At 40.5% G+C, this 17,553-nt stretch overlaps 1 protein-coding gene across 1 annotated transcript in view; it reads right to left on the bottom strand.

The window, feature by feature from the left end:
* The window catches only part of rnf216 (ring finger protein 216), a 230,293-nt gene that overhangs the window by 184,016 nt on the left and 28,724 nt on the right, over nucleotides 1-17,553 (bottom strand). The window contains exon 2 of the mRNA XM_043711263.1: nucleotides 1,040-1,155. Coding sequence (XP_043567198.1) covers nucleotides 1,040-1,109 — 70 coding nt within the window. The 5' untranslated portion in view covers nucleotides 1,110-1,155. The remainder of the gene's footprint in view (nucleotides 1-1,039; nucleotides 1,156-17,553) is intronic.

Here is a 17,553-nt window from a genome sequence, read left to right as displayed (position 1 = left end):
TTTGGAAACAAAAGAGAATGTGGTTCTCAGATATAAACTGCACGGTGGGTGGAAGATTTGAGGTAAGGGTAAACATCAATTTCATCGGAACAGGAATAAGTGCCAAAAACATTTGAAATGAATGTAATTTCATCCATTCGAAATCACCAGCAAGAAGGGAATGATGAAATAATTTTAAGAGAGATACTTAAAAAGAACATTTCTAAATTGTGTAGCTATTAGCCAGTCATTTTGATCAGCTGGAAAATAGAGCAACAACCCCAAGTATTAAAGAAAAACATCACAAGATTTTAAAGCTGACTATCAAGGACCCGTTTCTCAATTAGGGCCTCTACTTGCTTAATGTTTTCATGACTCTCTCATTAGCAGCAGGGAGGCAAAGCTAAATAAAACTACTTTCACAACAGGAATGTTCCTCTAACAACCATAATTTCTAAACATTCTATATGAATTGTTATTCTAATAATTTTCATGGAAACATTTAGTCACTTCAAACACCAAACGTAATCACTCATGTTACAAAAAACACAAAATCTGCATGAATTACAACTTACCCTGATGATGGAGCTGCACAACTGGTCTGTCTTATAGAAAATCTAAATTGACTTAGACTTCTGATGCAAATAATCTTTTATATGAATCTGGTAAACGTAATGGGGTAATGGAAGTCTGGAACTCCTTAAAGCAAAGTTGTTGAGGCCAAGAGTCATTTCAAAAATCGAAACTGATTATTAGATCAGTTAAGCAACGATATTAAAGATTTAGGGAACCAAAAGAACTAAAGAGAGTAAAGATGCGCATGATCTAGTTGAATGAAATGGAGTTGAACATTCTCTGCAAGGGAAATGCACAAATACGACAAATGGAAAGATAGCCACACGGAAACAAGGTTTAAAGAATGTTAATTGTAATCACACAAAAAAATGTGCAAAGAGCTCCAGCATGCACATTGTCTTTGTATTTTGGGCATCACCATTTAATGCAAACAAACCATAACTTAATGTATGAAAGAGCAACACTGTTGCAATGCAGTACCTACCACTGTGGGAATCTCCTTGGTACATTGAAACGTTGATTACCTCCTCCTCCACTACTTGCTCAGCCATCATCACCACGCAATGAAGCAGAACGAAGCACTCCAAATGTTTCACATACCTGCAAACAGAGCATAACACAATTTAGCCGAAAGTATACAGTCATCCACCAGCACTTCAATGTGGACCATGCCAATTATTTAGTTACCAAAACAGAAGGACAACTATGTTAAATGCCTTCTCATCCAGTGTACATTGGCACACATAAAGGCGCAGATGATACAAAGCAGACAGGTGCAGTGAGCTGTAACAATGCTTGCTCTAGTGGTCTAGTATACAACATAAGCAATCTTATCAAGTTAGTAAAAAGTTTTAAAACCATACAACAGGTATTCTATGATTCAAGTTCACAACTAGCAATGCAAGCAGTGATTTTCTTGATTACACAAGGAGCTACTGCTGTTTTGTATGCATTATGAATTGTTGTATTGCTTCAAGCAAGCATAAAGTTCTGCATTTTAAGCAACATTACCACTTTTGGGACAGAGGGATGGAGGAAGAAGACGATAATTGGTTGCTGCAAGTTTCCCTTACACCTGTCTTGAATCAAAGTCATACAAGTCCTATTTATTAATCAATGCAAATACCACTGCAAGGCCAGGAATTATTGCCAACTATCTGGTGGCCCATGGTGAGCCAGCTTCTTAAATCAATGTAGCTTGTGTGGACATGGACACACATTTTGCTATTAGAGAAAGAATACCAGAATTTTGATCATGTGCTGGTGAAGGTATTCAAGGCAAGATAATGCAGGGGAACTTGTAATTGATTGTTTTCCTATACATCTACTACCCTTGACTTTCTACGTGGAAAGTGCTGCAAGTTGTCTTAGCAAGGTAGCTGTCTATACCAGATACATACCTTTTTATCTTGACTAGAGCCTTAATTTCTCTAGACTTCCAGCATTCCCTACACCAATCAGCCTTGCCATTCACACTAAAAGGAACAGTCTCTGAACTCTTGTTCTCACTCTTAAAAAGTCTCTCACTTCCCAACTGTCCCTTTACCTGCGATTAGCCTCTCCCATCACATTTTAAAAGTACCTATCTAATACTGACAAAATTGGTTTTACTCCAATTTAAACATTAACTTTTTGATCAGATCTATCCTTTTCCAATATTATTTTAAAACGAATAGAATTATGATTACTCGCCCTAAAATGTTCCCCCACTGACACTTCAGTCACTTGCCCTGCCTTATTCCCAAACAGAAGGTCAAGTACTGCTCGCAGACTAGTTCGCAAAGTACTGGACCTTGTGACACACCACTGGTCACAGGTCTGCAGTCTGAAAAACAATCCTCCATCACCACTCTTTCTCTAATTGGCTAGCTTCCCCAGATTCCATGTAACCCAACATTACTAACCAGTTTACCATGTCAAACCTTGTCAAACACTCTGAAGTCCATATAGACAATGTCAATTGCTCTCCCTTCATTAGTCTTCTTTGTTACATCTTCAAAACACTCAAATCCAGTTAGTGAGACATGATTTCCTATGTACAAAGCCATGCTGAGTATCTCTAATCAGTCCTTGCCTTTCCAAATGCATGTAAATCCTGTCCCTCAGAATCCCCTCCAACAACTGACCCACCAGTGACGCAAGGCTATCGGTCTGTAATTCACCTGCTTTCTCTTAGAGCTTTTCTGAAATAATGGCACCACATCAGCCAACCTCCAGGCTTCCATAACCTCACTGTTGGTTCTCGATGATACTAATATCTTAGTAAGGGGCACAGCAATCTCTTCCCTAGCTTCCTGCAAATTCTGGGTAACACCTCATCAGGTCTTGGGGACTTACCTACCTTAATGCGTGTTAACACCACCATCATTTCCTCTTCACTAATATGAACTCCTTTCAAGACATCAATATTTATTTCCCCAAGTTCCCTAGATTCCAAGTCTTTCTTCACAGTAAATACTGACAAAATATTCACTTAATATCTCACCTTTCATTCCACACATAGATAGCCATGCTGATCTTTAAGGAGCCCTATTCTATCCCGAGTTACACTTAGAGAATTTCTTTGGGTTCTCCTTATTTGGCAAAGCTATCTCATGTCCCCTGTTTGCCTTCCCAATTTCCCTCGAGCACATTCCCATTGCCCTTATACCTTTCTAGGGATTCACTCAATCCCAGTTGTAGGGTCCTGGGAAGTGTTGTCGAAGAAAGAGACCTTGTTCACAGGGAGTCACAGGGAGACAGTGTGAAGGCAGTGGCTTGCTTTCATTGGTCAATGCATTGAGTATAAGTGTTGGGATATCATGTTACAGCTGGACATGACATTGATGAGGCCACTTTGGGAATAACGCATACACCTCTGGTAAGCCTTCCATAGGACAGATGTTGTTAAACTTGAGTGGGTTCAGAAAGGACTTACAAGGATGGTGCTGGGACTGGAAGGTTTGAGCTATAGGGAGTAGTTGAAGAGGCTGGAGCTTTTTTCACTGCGGCGTCCGAGGCTGAGGGGATGACCTTCTCCAGATTTATAAAATCAGGAGGGATATGAATAGTCATGGTCTTTTTCCTAGGGTGGGAGAGCCCAAAACTAGAGGGTATAGGTTTAAGGTGAGAAGGCAAAGAATTATAAAGGACCTGTGGGGTAGCATTTTCCTGCAGAGAATGGTGATAGTATGGAATGAGCTGCCAGAGGAACTGGTGGAGGCTGGTACAATTACAGCATTTAAAAAGCATCTGGATGTATACGGTATATGAATCAGAAGGGTTTACAGGGATATCAGACATAGAACATAGAAAAATACAACGCAGTACAGGCCCTTTGGCCCTCGATGTTGCGCCGATCCAAGCCCACCTAACCTACACCAGCCCACTAACCTCCATATGCCTATCCAATGCCCGTTTAAATGCCCATAAAGAGGGAGAGTCCACCACTGCTACTGGCAGGGCATTCCATGAACTCACGACTCGCTGAGTAAAGAATCTACCCCTAACATCTGTCCTATACCTACCACCCCTTAATTTAAAGCTATGCCCCCTCGTAATAGCAAATGCTGACAAATGGGATTAGGTTAGATTGGGATGTCTGGTCAGTGTGGATGAGCAGTGTTTCTCTGCGACCGCACTTGGAATATTGTATACAGTTCTGGTGGCCCAATTATAGGAAGGATGTGGAAGCATTGAAAAAGGTGCAAAGGAGATTTACCAGGATGTTGCCTGGTCTGGAGGGAAGGTCTTATGAGGAAAGGCTGAGAGACTTGGGCCTGTTCTCATTGGAAAGAAAGATAAGAGGGGATTTGATAGAGATTTACAAGATGATTAGAGGATTAGATAGGGTAGACAGTGAAAGTCTTTTCCCTAGGATGATGACATCAGCTTGTAAGAGGGGGCATAGCTTCAAATTGAGGGTTGATGGATTTAAGACGAATGTCAGAGGCAGGTTCTTTACTCAGAGAATGGTAAGAGCATGGAATGCCCTCCTGCCAATGTAGTTAACTCAGCCACATTAGGGAGATTGAAACAATCCCTGGATAAGCACATGGATGATGATGGGATAGTGTAGGGGGATGGGCTTAGATTACTTCACAGGTGGGTGCAACATTGAGGGCCGAAGGGCTTGTTCTGGGCTGTATTGTTCTATGTTCTATATTCTAATACTGATGCCACTCACCCAATTAAGGTTTTTTAAAATTAATTTGCAGGATGTAGCATCACTGGCTGGGCAGCATTTATTGAACATCCCCAATTGCCTTGAAAAGGTGATAAGCTGCCTTTTGAACCCCTGCAATTCTCTGGTTGAAGAGGCACGCACACCACTGTTTGAGAGGGATTTCCAGCATTTTGAGCCAGCAATAGTGCAAGAATAAGGATGTAGTTCCAAGTCAGGATGGTGCGGGGTTTAAGGTGGTGCACCTGCACATCTGCTGTCTTTACCCTTTTAGACAGTAAAGCTCATGGTTGCAAGTCATTACCTAAAGGAGTTGGGTGAATGTCTGCAATGCACCTTATGTTTGTATGGGTCGGTGACAGAGCAGTCAAATATTTAGCATGTACATGGAGTGCCAATTAAGTCAACAACTTTGTTTTCAATGGGATTGAGCATAGAGTGTCATCAGAATTGCAATACTTCAGGGAAATGGAGAGCATTCCATCACATTCCTGACCTGCACCTTGAAAATGGCAGACAGGCATTGGACAGTCAGAATGCAAGATACTTGCCATAGAATTAACTGCTTTTGGACTTTTCCTTTTGTTGGTTATGTTAAAATTGTACACAATGTTGGTTCAACCGCATTTAGAATACTACGTACAGTTCTGGTTGCCACATTACCAAAAGGACGTGGATGCTTTGGAGAGGGTGCAGAGAAGGTTTACGAGGATGTTGCCTGGTGTGGAAAGTGCTAGCTATGAAGAGAGGTTGAGTAGGTTAGGCTTGTTTTGATTAGAAAAAAGGAGATTGGTGGGGGGGGGACCTAATTGAGGTCTACAAAATCATGAAGGGTATAGACAGGGTAAATAGAGATAAGCTTTTTCCAAGGGTAAAGAATTCAATAACGAGAGGTCACACTTTCAAGGTGAGGGTTGAAAAGTTTAAAGGGGATACACGCGGCCAGTACTTTACATTGAGGGTGGTGGGTGTCTGGAATGCGTTGCTAGTAAAGGTGGTAGAGGCAGGCACAGTAGATTCATTTTAAGACACGTCTGGACAGATGCATGAGTAGGTGGGGAGAAGAGGGATACAGATGCGTAGGAACTGGGTGACAGGTTTAGACTGTAGATTTGGATTGGCTCAGGCTTGAAGGGCCGAAGGACCTGTTCCTGGGCTGTAAGTTTTCTTTGTTCTTTTGTCCACAGTACTTAGAAGATTGATCCAGTTCAGTCTGTGGTCAATGTTAGTCCGCAATATTGATAAAGGGGAAGGGCATGCTAAGGAATGCCAAGGGGCAATTGATGGATTCTCTCTTGCTGGAGATAGTCATTCTTTGGCATGCGTGCAGCGCAAATGTAACATGCCACTTATCAGTCCAAGCATTAACGTTATCCAGGACTTGCTGTATATGAACACAAACTGCTTCGATATCTGAGGATATGAGAATGATGCTGAATATTGTGCAATTATCAGTAACCATCAACAATTCAAACCTTATAATGGAGGGAAGATTGTTGAAGAAGCAGCTGAAGATACTTGAGCCGAGACACTACCCTAAGGAAGTCCTGCAGCGATATCCTGTGACTGAGGTGATTGAACTTCAACAACCGTAACCACTTTCCTGTATGCTAGGTATGATTCCAATCAGGGAAGAGTTTCCCTCCAGATTTCCACTGACTCCAGTTTTGATACTCTTTGATGCCACATTCAGTCAAAAATACTAAGTTCAGCTCTTCTGTCCAAGTCTGGATCAAAGTCTATTATTACAACTGACCCTCGCAGTACTCAAACTGAACATCAATGAGCAGCTAATGAAATACCTTCGACAATAGCACCTTCGACAACATCTTATATTATTTTTCTGATGACGAGAGCAAAATGATGGGGCAGTAATTGGCCAGGTAGAATATGCCTAACCCCTGTAGACTTGCAAATTTCCACATTGTATAACTGCTGGTATCCTAAATATATTGTAACAGCTTGGCTAGGAGCACAGCTCGCTCTGGAACATTTCTTCAATACAACTGCTAGATTGTTGACAGGGCCAATAGCCTTTGTAGCATTCAGATACTTGTGATATCAAGAAATAGCACATGGAATGAACTTAATTTGCTAAAGACTTGCATCTATAATGCTGGGGGTTCAGATACACTGAAATGGATCACCCACTTGGCACTTCTGGCTGAAGATGTTTGCAAATGCTCAATCTTCCCCTTAGACGTGGTGGGCTCCCTGTTCATCGAGGATAGGGATATTTGTGCAGCCTCCTCCTCTATTGAGTTGTTTAATTTTCCACAACATACACAACTGCATGTGACAGGACTGCAGAGTTTAAATCTGATCCACTGGTTGTCAGATTGTTTAGCTCGGTCTACAGCACGTTGCTTCCACCATTCAGCTTCCCAGGATAGCTTCTGATTTTTAGGTATGCTTTGTCCTGGTACGCTCCAATTGAAATAGGTTTGGTCTCCTTGCTTCAAAGCAATGTAACAGAGGGATATGCCAGTTCGTGAGGTTACAGATCATAACATCATTAATTCTGCCACTGATAGTCCATAGTCCCTTGCAGTTTGCAACAGTTTGATCAGATCAGCAACTATCCCATTTAGCACAAGACAGGTGCTAAATGGAGAGTGACCTCATGAGGAAGACAAAATTTTGTTACCAGAAGGACTGTCTAGTTATCACTCCCACTCATGCAATCATGACGGAGACAAAATCAAGAACAAATTTCACCTTCTATTTATTATCTCATCGCCCAACCATGAATCCAGTTCTGCAGCTATGTCCTTTAGGGTATGACCAACCCAATTTGTGGTATTATTGAAACACTGTTGTTGGCAGACATTGCAACCCCGACACAGGAGTAGATTCTGGACCTCCTTCGTCAAAGTTGTTTTCAACTTGATTACGTCATGTCTGTCAGCAAAGTGAGGGTGGTAGGTGTCCATCAGCAGGAGGTTTCCTTGTCTACATCTGACTTGGTGTCATGAGGTATATCACTGTGCCACCATCTCTAATGGGTCCATCTTGTCACTGGCACTAAGCAATGGTGGTTGAGATGGCTGGATGGTATGATTTTGAGTACTACTCGATCAGATTGTTGCTTTATTGGTCTGTGGGGTAGCTGACCCAAATTTGGCACAAAATCCATTAGCATCTGGAAACACGCCAGGACAAATGGGCTGGGTATACTTTTGTCACATCTGGTACCTAATTTAACATCAAATGCGAAGTCTGGCTTTGGTATATTAGACCTTCTTCTGGTGGTTTGACACAAACAAGGTGCTTGCTAGACCATTTCAAACAGCAGTTGAGAGTTAAACAGAATGCATGCAGCGACACATGTAGGCTAGCCCAGAGAAATATGACAGCTTCTTCCCTAAAGGACAACGAACTAGATATAACTTTAAAACACTTCAATAGTTCCACGAACACATGGTTGATATCAGCTTTCAAGTCCAATTTAATTAAATATAAATTCATCAGCTGCCTTGGTGAGATTTGAACTCATGACTCTGGATCATTAGTTCAGATCTCTGAATTACCAAATTTTTCTATCCTGCGTAAGATCACTGCTAAGTCTGCAAAATATGAGGGGTAGTCGTGTTTTTTTAACCTCTGAATTAGTGGTTCAGTTATACATCGACTACAGTTTCCCTTAAACTAGAGCACGGGTGCGCGAGTAAGAGTAAAATTCTAATTTGAATAGAGGATGGGTTGAAATTACTTAGGTACAAGCTAAATACCAGCTTCGACATTAGATTGGAAAGGGGAGAACAGTGAATGTTATTGAACTGAGAAATGGATGAGAAGGAAGAAAGAATACAATTTGTGATTTAATGAGAGTTAATCAAGGGACTGCAAGCTGCACCAAGGAGACCACAACTCCAGCCCAGTGGGGCAGAGTGCCTGAGATATCCAGCAAGCAACTTCAGTACAGATGTGTGATACTTACATTTGTCAACAAAGTGAGTGACTGTTTTTGTTTGTGCAGCAATTAGAACTCAAACGAAGTGTCTACAATTAATTTAATGCATCATTTCAAAAACAAAATATGTAACATTTTTCAGCATTTATATTCCCTTCTGTAAATGTAGCAGTTACATCTCCTTTGTTCATATGCTCATTGTTTATGCAAAACAAGCAACTGTTGATATGCTGTCCATATTTACAGTTTTAGCTATAAAGCCTCATCTATGACCACAAAAAGTAGAACACATAGGCTTGCCTCCCATCGAGTCTGTTGTCATTTAAAAGGATTATGACTGACCTAATCATTCTTAGCTCCAATTTCCTGCATTTTTCCCATAACCCTTGATCTCTTTAATGATTAAAAAATGTCTATCTCAGCTTTGAATATTTTTAATGACCCAGTCTCAACAGCCCTTTGCAATAAAGAATTCCACAGATTCAAAATGGGTGACTCCTTATTCTGAAATTATGCTTTCTAGTCTCACAAAGGGTAACAACTTCTGAGAATCTAGCCTTTTAAGCCCCCAAACAAAGTTACATGCTTCAATAACAGCATCGCTTATTGGTTTAGAATCCAGTAAACACATGGCCAACCTACTCGATCTCTCTTCATTCAGTTACTCTACCTTTTTACTTGCTGAACTTGTATGCTCGCTTTGTGTTTCATGCATGAGGACTCTCAAATTCCACTGTGAAATTCTCAGCCCTCTTATCTTTCTCCACATTATCAATATTGAGGCCCAAGTTTCCTGGCAAATAACAAAATCTTACATTTTCTCACATTATATTCATCTGCCTCTCACATTTGGCTCTCACATTTAAAACGTCGAAAATGTCGATATGCCTCTGTAAATTGTATGTCATCCTCATTTGCCTTCCAACCTTTTTGTTTCAACCACAAACTCAAGTGATAGTAAAGGCACTTCCCTTATTTAAGGCATTAGTATATATTGTCAATAATTGTGGCTTCAGCATTGATCCCTGTGGCACTCCACATTGCCGGCTGCCATCCTGAAAATGTCCCCTCTATCCCAACACTGTCACTTCATCCAACAGTATTTGAGCAAGTTTCAACTTTCCTGTGCAGATTTTGCTAATATTTCTACAGTGGTTGCTTTCAGAAATCCGTGCGTCCGTGAATTCCTACTTATAGAAAGATTCATTATCAGGAAAGATGAGAAAGCTGGAAGATTTGTCAAGAAAGCTGGAAGCTCAAAACCAAATGTAAACAGTTCCCTTTTCAGAAAATGTTTTAGGCAGACTCAGGCAATGATTCTAAAAACAAGGTTGAACACCTCAGTTTGTGTTGCAACTTTAAAGAAAAAGCTTATGAAGTACAGATCAGAACTGAGTGAAGCAAGGCCAAGTGCTTAACTCTGGCATTTTGCCAAGTGGGGAAGTTTCAGAGCTGACCTCTGTAAAATTCTGTGAAGGTTGCATTTAGCAGTTAACATAACTGAGAGTTACCCAAAGTTTCCTTTAGTCTCAGTGATAAACCAGCTCAGTGCTCAAGGTAGCTGCAGCTGGTTAATTGGTTAGCAGTTGGAAATGGTTGAAATCATTAAAAAAAGGCAACCATCAGAACTCAGTTGTTGATGACGATCAACACAGTGATGCATAACAAGCAGGCTGAAGCTAACAGTAACTGGAACAATCAGCAAATACCTGCTGTAATAGTTTTTTAAAGTGAAGTGAACATGGATGAATCTAGGAACAGGAGTCGGCCATTCAGCCCCTCACACCTGCTCAGCCACTAAAAATCAGAACTGATCTGTTGCCTAACTCCATATACCAGTCTTAGGTCCATATCCCTTGATTAATTAAAATTTGTCTCTCGTATTCATATTTAATAATTGAATTAGCATCACCCACCATTTGAGTAAGAGTTTCAAACCTCTACTACTCTGTGTGAATAAGTGCTTTCTAACATCTCTCCAGAATGGCCCAGCCCCAATTCTTCGACTATGCCCTGGTTCTAGAATCTTCAACCTGTGGAAATAGTTTGACTTTATCTCTGGAAGATGATCATGAAGCCATTGCCGGCTGCCGGAAAAAAACCCATCATCTGGTTCATTCATTGAATTTAGGAAGAAAATTACTATCCTTTCTTGGTCTGGAATACGTGACTCCAGACCCACAGCAATGTGGATGACTCTTGAATGTTCTTGGAAATGGATGATAAATGCTTGCCTAACCAGCAACACCCTCAACCTGAGAATGAATAAAAAAATCTACCCTGCTTTTCCCTGTTAATACCTTGAAAACTTTGATTAAATAACCCTTAACCATCTAAATTCTAGAGAATAAAGGCCTAATTTGTCTAATCTCTCCTCCTAACTTAACCCTTGAGGCCCAGGTATCATCCTGTGTTGAACTGTCCAACAACAAAACATCCTTCCTGAGGGGTGGTGCCCAGATCTGCTCTTAGTACCAAGTGGGTTCTAACTAGAGTTTTGAATAATTCATCCCTTCAGCCTTTTACAAATAAGGCCAGCATTCCATTAACCTTGACTATTTTCTGCAGCTGCTTGAGGCATTTCAAACAGCTGTGCACCTGAACACCCATTCCCACCCCCAAGTTTTGGTGGATGTCTTCTGTATATTACTCAGACCAGTGTTTTGAGGAGGTTCTGCAGATCTGTGCTCTTTCTACTGAAAACTGTGGCACTCAGGTTGGTTGTGCGCTGCTGTTGCCTCGGGATCAGGCTACATGTAGAAGAGGAACTGGATTTTTAGAAGACAGTTTTGAAAGACTCTGCAAGTAAGATGACATACATGCTGACTGGACTGCCAAGCCAATTTGCAAAGCCCTAGCTGTATTTGTAACTTTGTGTGTAATTTAAACTTTGGAATCAAATGCAATTTGTCTGTTCATTTATATTTAACTTGAGTTGATTCTGTGCTTTAGAACATAGGTGTTTACTAAAGATAGTATTTAGAGATTGCTTGTTTGACTCTTAACATCAGAAAAAATCCTTTCGAATTAAATTGTTGATTCCTGTGACTTAATTCCTTCAGTAAAAAAAACCTGGGATTTTGGATTTCTTTCAAAAAATGTTTCTAATCTCAATCAAGATCATAACAAAATTGAGGGTCCATCCAGGATTGTATTAAGTTGCATTTACATGAAGAAGCAGACAGGAAGGGAAGGAAGAAAACAATATTTGTACAAAACCAACCAATGGAAATAAAGCAGGATGGTGGGAATTTTTTTGACAACTCCAGCAAAAGGCAGCACAGAATGGTTTGAGGACCTCACACAAACCAATGTGGTTCTATCATTGGTAACTCCATGGCACTCTTATCAGAGGAACTGATCAAAGAATATGTTATCCTGCATGGCCTTCCAACACTCTGCTTAAATCAAAGGTCGTACATCATTTCTACTTTTCAATAGTTCTTGCCCAGTCTTGTAAAATATGACCACCACTAAAATTTGCACTTCTTAAAAAGTAAAACTTTCAAAAATCAAGGATGAAATAATTCAGTCACTGTTACTTGAAACCATTCCACTGTATTTTTTTGCAATGTCAACCCTGGTGGTGTTTAGTGTGTGGATCTTGCTCCTTTAAAATTTCGATGTAATTAAGAAACCAAACCTTCATGGAGAAAAAAAAAGATTGATGCCACTGAAGAGACTGAGTACCGCTGTTTCGGTCTCAAATAGCTAGAAGTCTTCCAAGAAAACATCAAAGTCAATATTGGCCAGTGTTAGTTTTCTCAAGATCCAAGTCTTTTCAATTCCTCAATCTCGAGGAAGGAAAAACAAATGTAAGGCATCATGAGCAAATCACAAAGTTACAACAACTGTTCTGGAAGTAAAACAGACCCAAGCTTTAGTCCTGCAAACATCAGTATTTTTGAGTTGGAGGCAACTAGGCCACACAAATGTCTTAATGAGGAGGCAAGTTTCATCCACATACTTGCCATCTGGTGTTCTGCAGCCACCTCAGCTGGTCTTCTATACACTTTCAATCAAAATGTTACAAACTCCTTAAGTTCCCTAAAACATGGAAAATTTACATTCTTGCAAGTACTGAGCAAACTCATTCTTGTTGTTATCATATTGACATGAACCCCCAATGGACAAGGCTCAATGCATTTAATGATTAGTTGACACAGCAATGTGCAATTATATTTTTGGCATCCATCCATCTCCATGTGACTACAGCATGTTGCTTTTTCCAGCATCCTCCACTGATCACACTTGCAGCTCTTAAATCCTTGTGAATAGGCTTCAAAACAAGACCACACCCAGTATTCATGATTTGGAGATGCCGGTGCTGGACTGGGGTGTACAAAGTTAAAAATCACACAACACCAGGTTATAGTCCAACTGGTTTTATTGGAAGCACACTAGCTTTCGGAGTGTCGTTCCTTCATCAGGCGACGCTCCGAAAGCTAGTGTGCTTCCAATAAAACCTGTTGAACTATAACCTGGTGTTATGAGATTTTTAACTTTGTACACCCAGTATGTAAGCTTAGCCAGAAAAGTAGGATCAGCTGATGAGGTATATTATACGTTTACTAAATTTTTTGTCCATGACAGGGCTATTTCAATTTGCCAATTCAATTCTCAGAGGGCCAATAGACAGGTGGCTTTCCATTTCAGAGCGAGGCTTATCCAACTGCTACAAATACCAGTAATAAAACACAGAGCATTGAACCACTCACACATCCAGTCATAGAGTGTACTGATATCTGTCTCAATTGAGCTGCTTGCTTTTCTTAAAAACCTCCACAAAAGTTTTGACAGTAACTCATCCATTATGAAATACTTTGAAATGATTTGACTGGAGAAGGTCTAAAAACAAATCCAAGATTTTAAACGTTACTTCTGCTTCTCCTTCCAGAAATGCTGCCAGACCTGCTGAATTTCTCCAGCATTCTGTGCTTGTTCCACAGTTCTAGCACCTGCAGTACTTTGTTTTTATAGTGGGCACAGAACACAAGTGCATGCAAATTGCTGTTATAACATATTGAATTATAGTAACCGAAAGCTGTGTTTCAACATTTTCCCTCCATGACCCCATTTCAAGGCTCGAAAATCGTCATAACTGCTCAAGTGAGAACTTTGAGACCTGGGCAATGTGAGACTGAGAGCCTGTAACTCAGATGGAGATTCTCACAGCCATTACTGCCTCAGAACTCAAGCCGACTTGCAGTCTGCTCCAATTTTGATCCAAAGGTTTCAAAATAATTCATCTCGATATGTTATTTTTACAAGTCAGAATTTCTCAATTCTACATAGTGACAGCATGTCACCACAATGAGATACAATCAGGGAATAATGAGTTCAGTGAATAAAAATTTGGACATATTGAAATGTCCTGGAATGTTTTTGCATAATCACTTCCCAAGAGCACGTTCTCAAATTTTGTTATCTCTCAGGAGATTCATACGTAACTGATTGACACTGGCTTTATGGTCAGGCATTGCTATGGATAAATTTCCCCCATGGAGCAGTGTGATGACCCTAATAATGTTTTGCTTTCCACATGATGACTTCTCTGATTTGCACCAATTCAAGAGGCAAAACTGTCAAAATCTTTTGCTACTTACTTATAAAGTTCCAGCCTGTATAGAATAGAACAAGGTCACTCAAGTTTCCACAGATATGGTGCTGCCTTAGATGGCAGTTCAAAGTTTCCTGGTCTAATATTTGAAATCAAAAGAGAAATTGTTGAAAAAGCTCAGCAGGTCCAGCAGCATCTCGACAGAAATCAGAGTTAATGCTTCAAGTCCAGTTACCCTCATTTAGAACATAAGTTTGAAAGTGATTTTTGTTACATTCCAGTACAATTTGTACACACGTGAAACCCAGATAATTAGCGCTCATTGCACTAGTTCCCAAATGCTCCAAGTTTAGTCTTCACATAAAACATGCACACAGAGTTTCAGGCCATGCCTAACTTTCAACTTCATATTCTAATTAGTTTGCATACATTCACGACTGCAAATATCAAACAACAGTGATTTTATGGCAAAAACTGATCAAGGAAACAGCACCAACAGCCCTTCATAAACCTCGAATCACAGAACATTTAAATGGGACAAATGAGGAAATAAAAGAAGGACTAACGAGAGCAAATTACTTGGAATTTAGAGGAGAAAGTGAGGTCTGCAGATGCTGGAGATCAAAGTTGAAACTTTATTGCTGGAACAGCACAGCAGGTCAGGCAGCATCCAGGGAACAGGAGATTCGACGTTTCGGGCACAGGCCCTTCTTCAGGAATGAGCAGAGAGTGTTCAGCAGGAGAAGATAAAAGGTAGGGAGGAGGGACTTGGAGGAGGGGAGTTGGAAATGTCTTCTTCTTGACCTCTCCGCCTCCACCCTACTCCGACCTATCACCCTCACCTTGACCTCTTTCCACCTATCACATTTCCAACGCCCCTCCTCCAAGTCCCTCCTCCCTACCTTTTATCTTCTCCTGCTGAACACTCTCTGCTCATTCCTGAAGAAGGGCCTGTGCCCGAAACGTCGAATCTCCTGTTCCCTGGATGCTGCCTGACCTGCTGTGCTGTTCCAGCAATAAAGTTTCAACTTTGATATCCAAATGAATCCAACAAGAACTGGACCAAGCATATGTGGTACTCATAATCTTCTTCATCCTAAGTATACGCATGATTTTACTACAACTGCTAAGTATTTCATCAGTAATATTTTCAGCAACATAACACAAAACATCGCAGATAAGAAAAACTGCAGCATATTAACATGCCAAATTTCCCCTAAAGTAAATGCATTAAAATTCCATCAAATTTGACAATATTGTTATGTATTTGGCTTTAAGGGGTTAACACGTAGGGGGTTCCATACAACAGCCAAGCAGGGTGAGATCAATAGTTGTGATGTTGAGAAGATATGCTCTTCTTCATTAGGGTAAATAAAACCACAGAAAGTAGACAAAATCAAACACAAAATATTGCTGAGGAAAGGAGTGAACAAAGACAGAAATGGGAACTATTTAAATGTAAATCTATGATTCGCTCCAGTAATAATATCTAACAATATTCAATATCTAGGATCATACCAAAAGAGTACTTTGAAGTATTAAAGGGATTTTCTGCTATCTAGTGATCTCTGAGGCATGAAGTTTCCCTTTCTTGATATGTGCAAGATCAAGACAAACACTAGGCATACAGTAACAGTGATATCACCGCAGGGAGTTGGCAGCCAATTACACTGAAGTATTCTCAAACAGCAAATCAGAAAGTAAAATGCAGTAAAATCTTCTACTCAATTAAAATTTCCACAGAGTAAATACAAATCATCAGTGATACACATGGGATTAAAGTAGCTGAAATATCATAACTTTTTTTTAAATTTGAAAAAAACATTATTGCCATAATAATGGCAAAAAAGCATCCCAGTGATATAACATTAGATTTCTATGAGTAACTATTGAGTTATTAAAATTAAATTGCATTTATATAGTAACTGTTATGGCCACAGAAAGATCCAAAATGCTTTACAGCCAATAAAGTACTTTGGAAGTACAGTCAGTGTTGACACATAGCAGGCAATTTACATGTAGCAAGCTCCCACAAAAAGAAATGCTGTACTAATTATTGAAAAAATATTGACTATGACACCTGGAACAACTTTCTCATCAGTGGTGAGGTTCTGGAACCCACGAGTTCAAAGGGTAATACAGGCAAAAACCATAATCACATTAAAACATGCGGTGGAACAGTCAATGGGTTTAGGAATCAAAATTTGGAGAGTGGGATTAGTGTGACGAGGTATTCATCGACTGGTATGGACATAATGTGCCAGACGACTACCTTCTGTGCATGAAATCTTACTGTGTTTTCTATGTATCTATAACTCTTATTAAAAATAGTGCCATTGGCTCTTCTATGTCTACATTAGAGGACAGACAGGCCTTCACTTAGTAGGCTCTCGTCAAAAAGATAGCAGCTTAAATCTTCCAACTTCCCTCACTGGATTGGAATGTGTTGCTGGAAAAGCGCAGCAGGTCAGGCAGCATCCAGGGAACAGGAGAATCGACGTTTCGGGCATAAACCCTTCTTCAGGAATGAGGAAAGTTTGTCCAGCAGGCTAAGATAAAAGGTAGGGAGGAGGGACTTGGGGGAGGGGCGTCGGAAATGTGATAGGTGGAAAGAGGTCAAGGTGAGGGTGATAGGCCAGACTGGGGTGGGGGCGGAGAGGTCGGGAAGAAGATTGCAGGTTAGGAAGGCGGTGCTGAGTTCGATGGATTTGACTGAGACAAGGTGGGAGGAGGGGAAATGAAATTTTCAGCTCTGATCTCCAGCATCTGCAGACCTCACTTTCTCCTAGCCATAGTGAAGCCACACAGTGTCTAACTCAATGACTCGTCTCTGGTAAATACGAACGTTGTTGATCTCCTCTTGTGTTGAAATCAGAAACAGACATGAAGGTGACAATTGGAAGCCACCCACCCTGCACTGAGACTGAAGCCAGCCGTCTCTGGTTTGATGTTTTCAAGAAAGACCTTTATATCTGCGATGGGAAGATTTGGGTGTCAATCTTACAAGGTAATGCAACAATATCATTAAGGTAGAGATGGATTGTTTGTAGTGCCACCCCTCAGTGAAGTTGTTAATGAATAAATAGAATACATAAAGAAAGAAAGTCACATTTGTATGAACCTCAGCAAGGCTCATTACGGTCAATGAAATTTTTTTTACTCAGCCAATGAAACAGGGCACAATAAGCTCCCACAAACAGCAATATGATAGTTGCCAAGTGACCTGCTTTTGCAATGTTGATTGGTCAGGACTCCAGGGTTAACTCCCTTACTATTCTTTAAAATTGTGCTATGGTATCTTCTCCCTCCACTTGAGAGGATAGAATCATAGAATCCCTACAGTGTGGAAACAGGCCCTTCAGC

The sequence above is a fragment of the Chiloscyllium plagiosum genome, chromosome 21, assembly GCF_004010195.1.
Source record: "Chiloscyllium plagiosum isolate BGI_BamShark_2017 chromosome 21, ASM401019v2, whole genome shotgun sequence".
In the NCBI taxonomy this organism is placed as follows: Eukaryota; Metazoa; Chordata; class Chondrichthyes; order Orectolobiformes; family Hemiscylliidae; genus Chiloscyllium; species Chiloscyllium plagiosum.
This window is presented reverse-complemented; position numbering and strand designations above follow the sequence as displayed.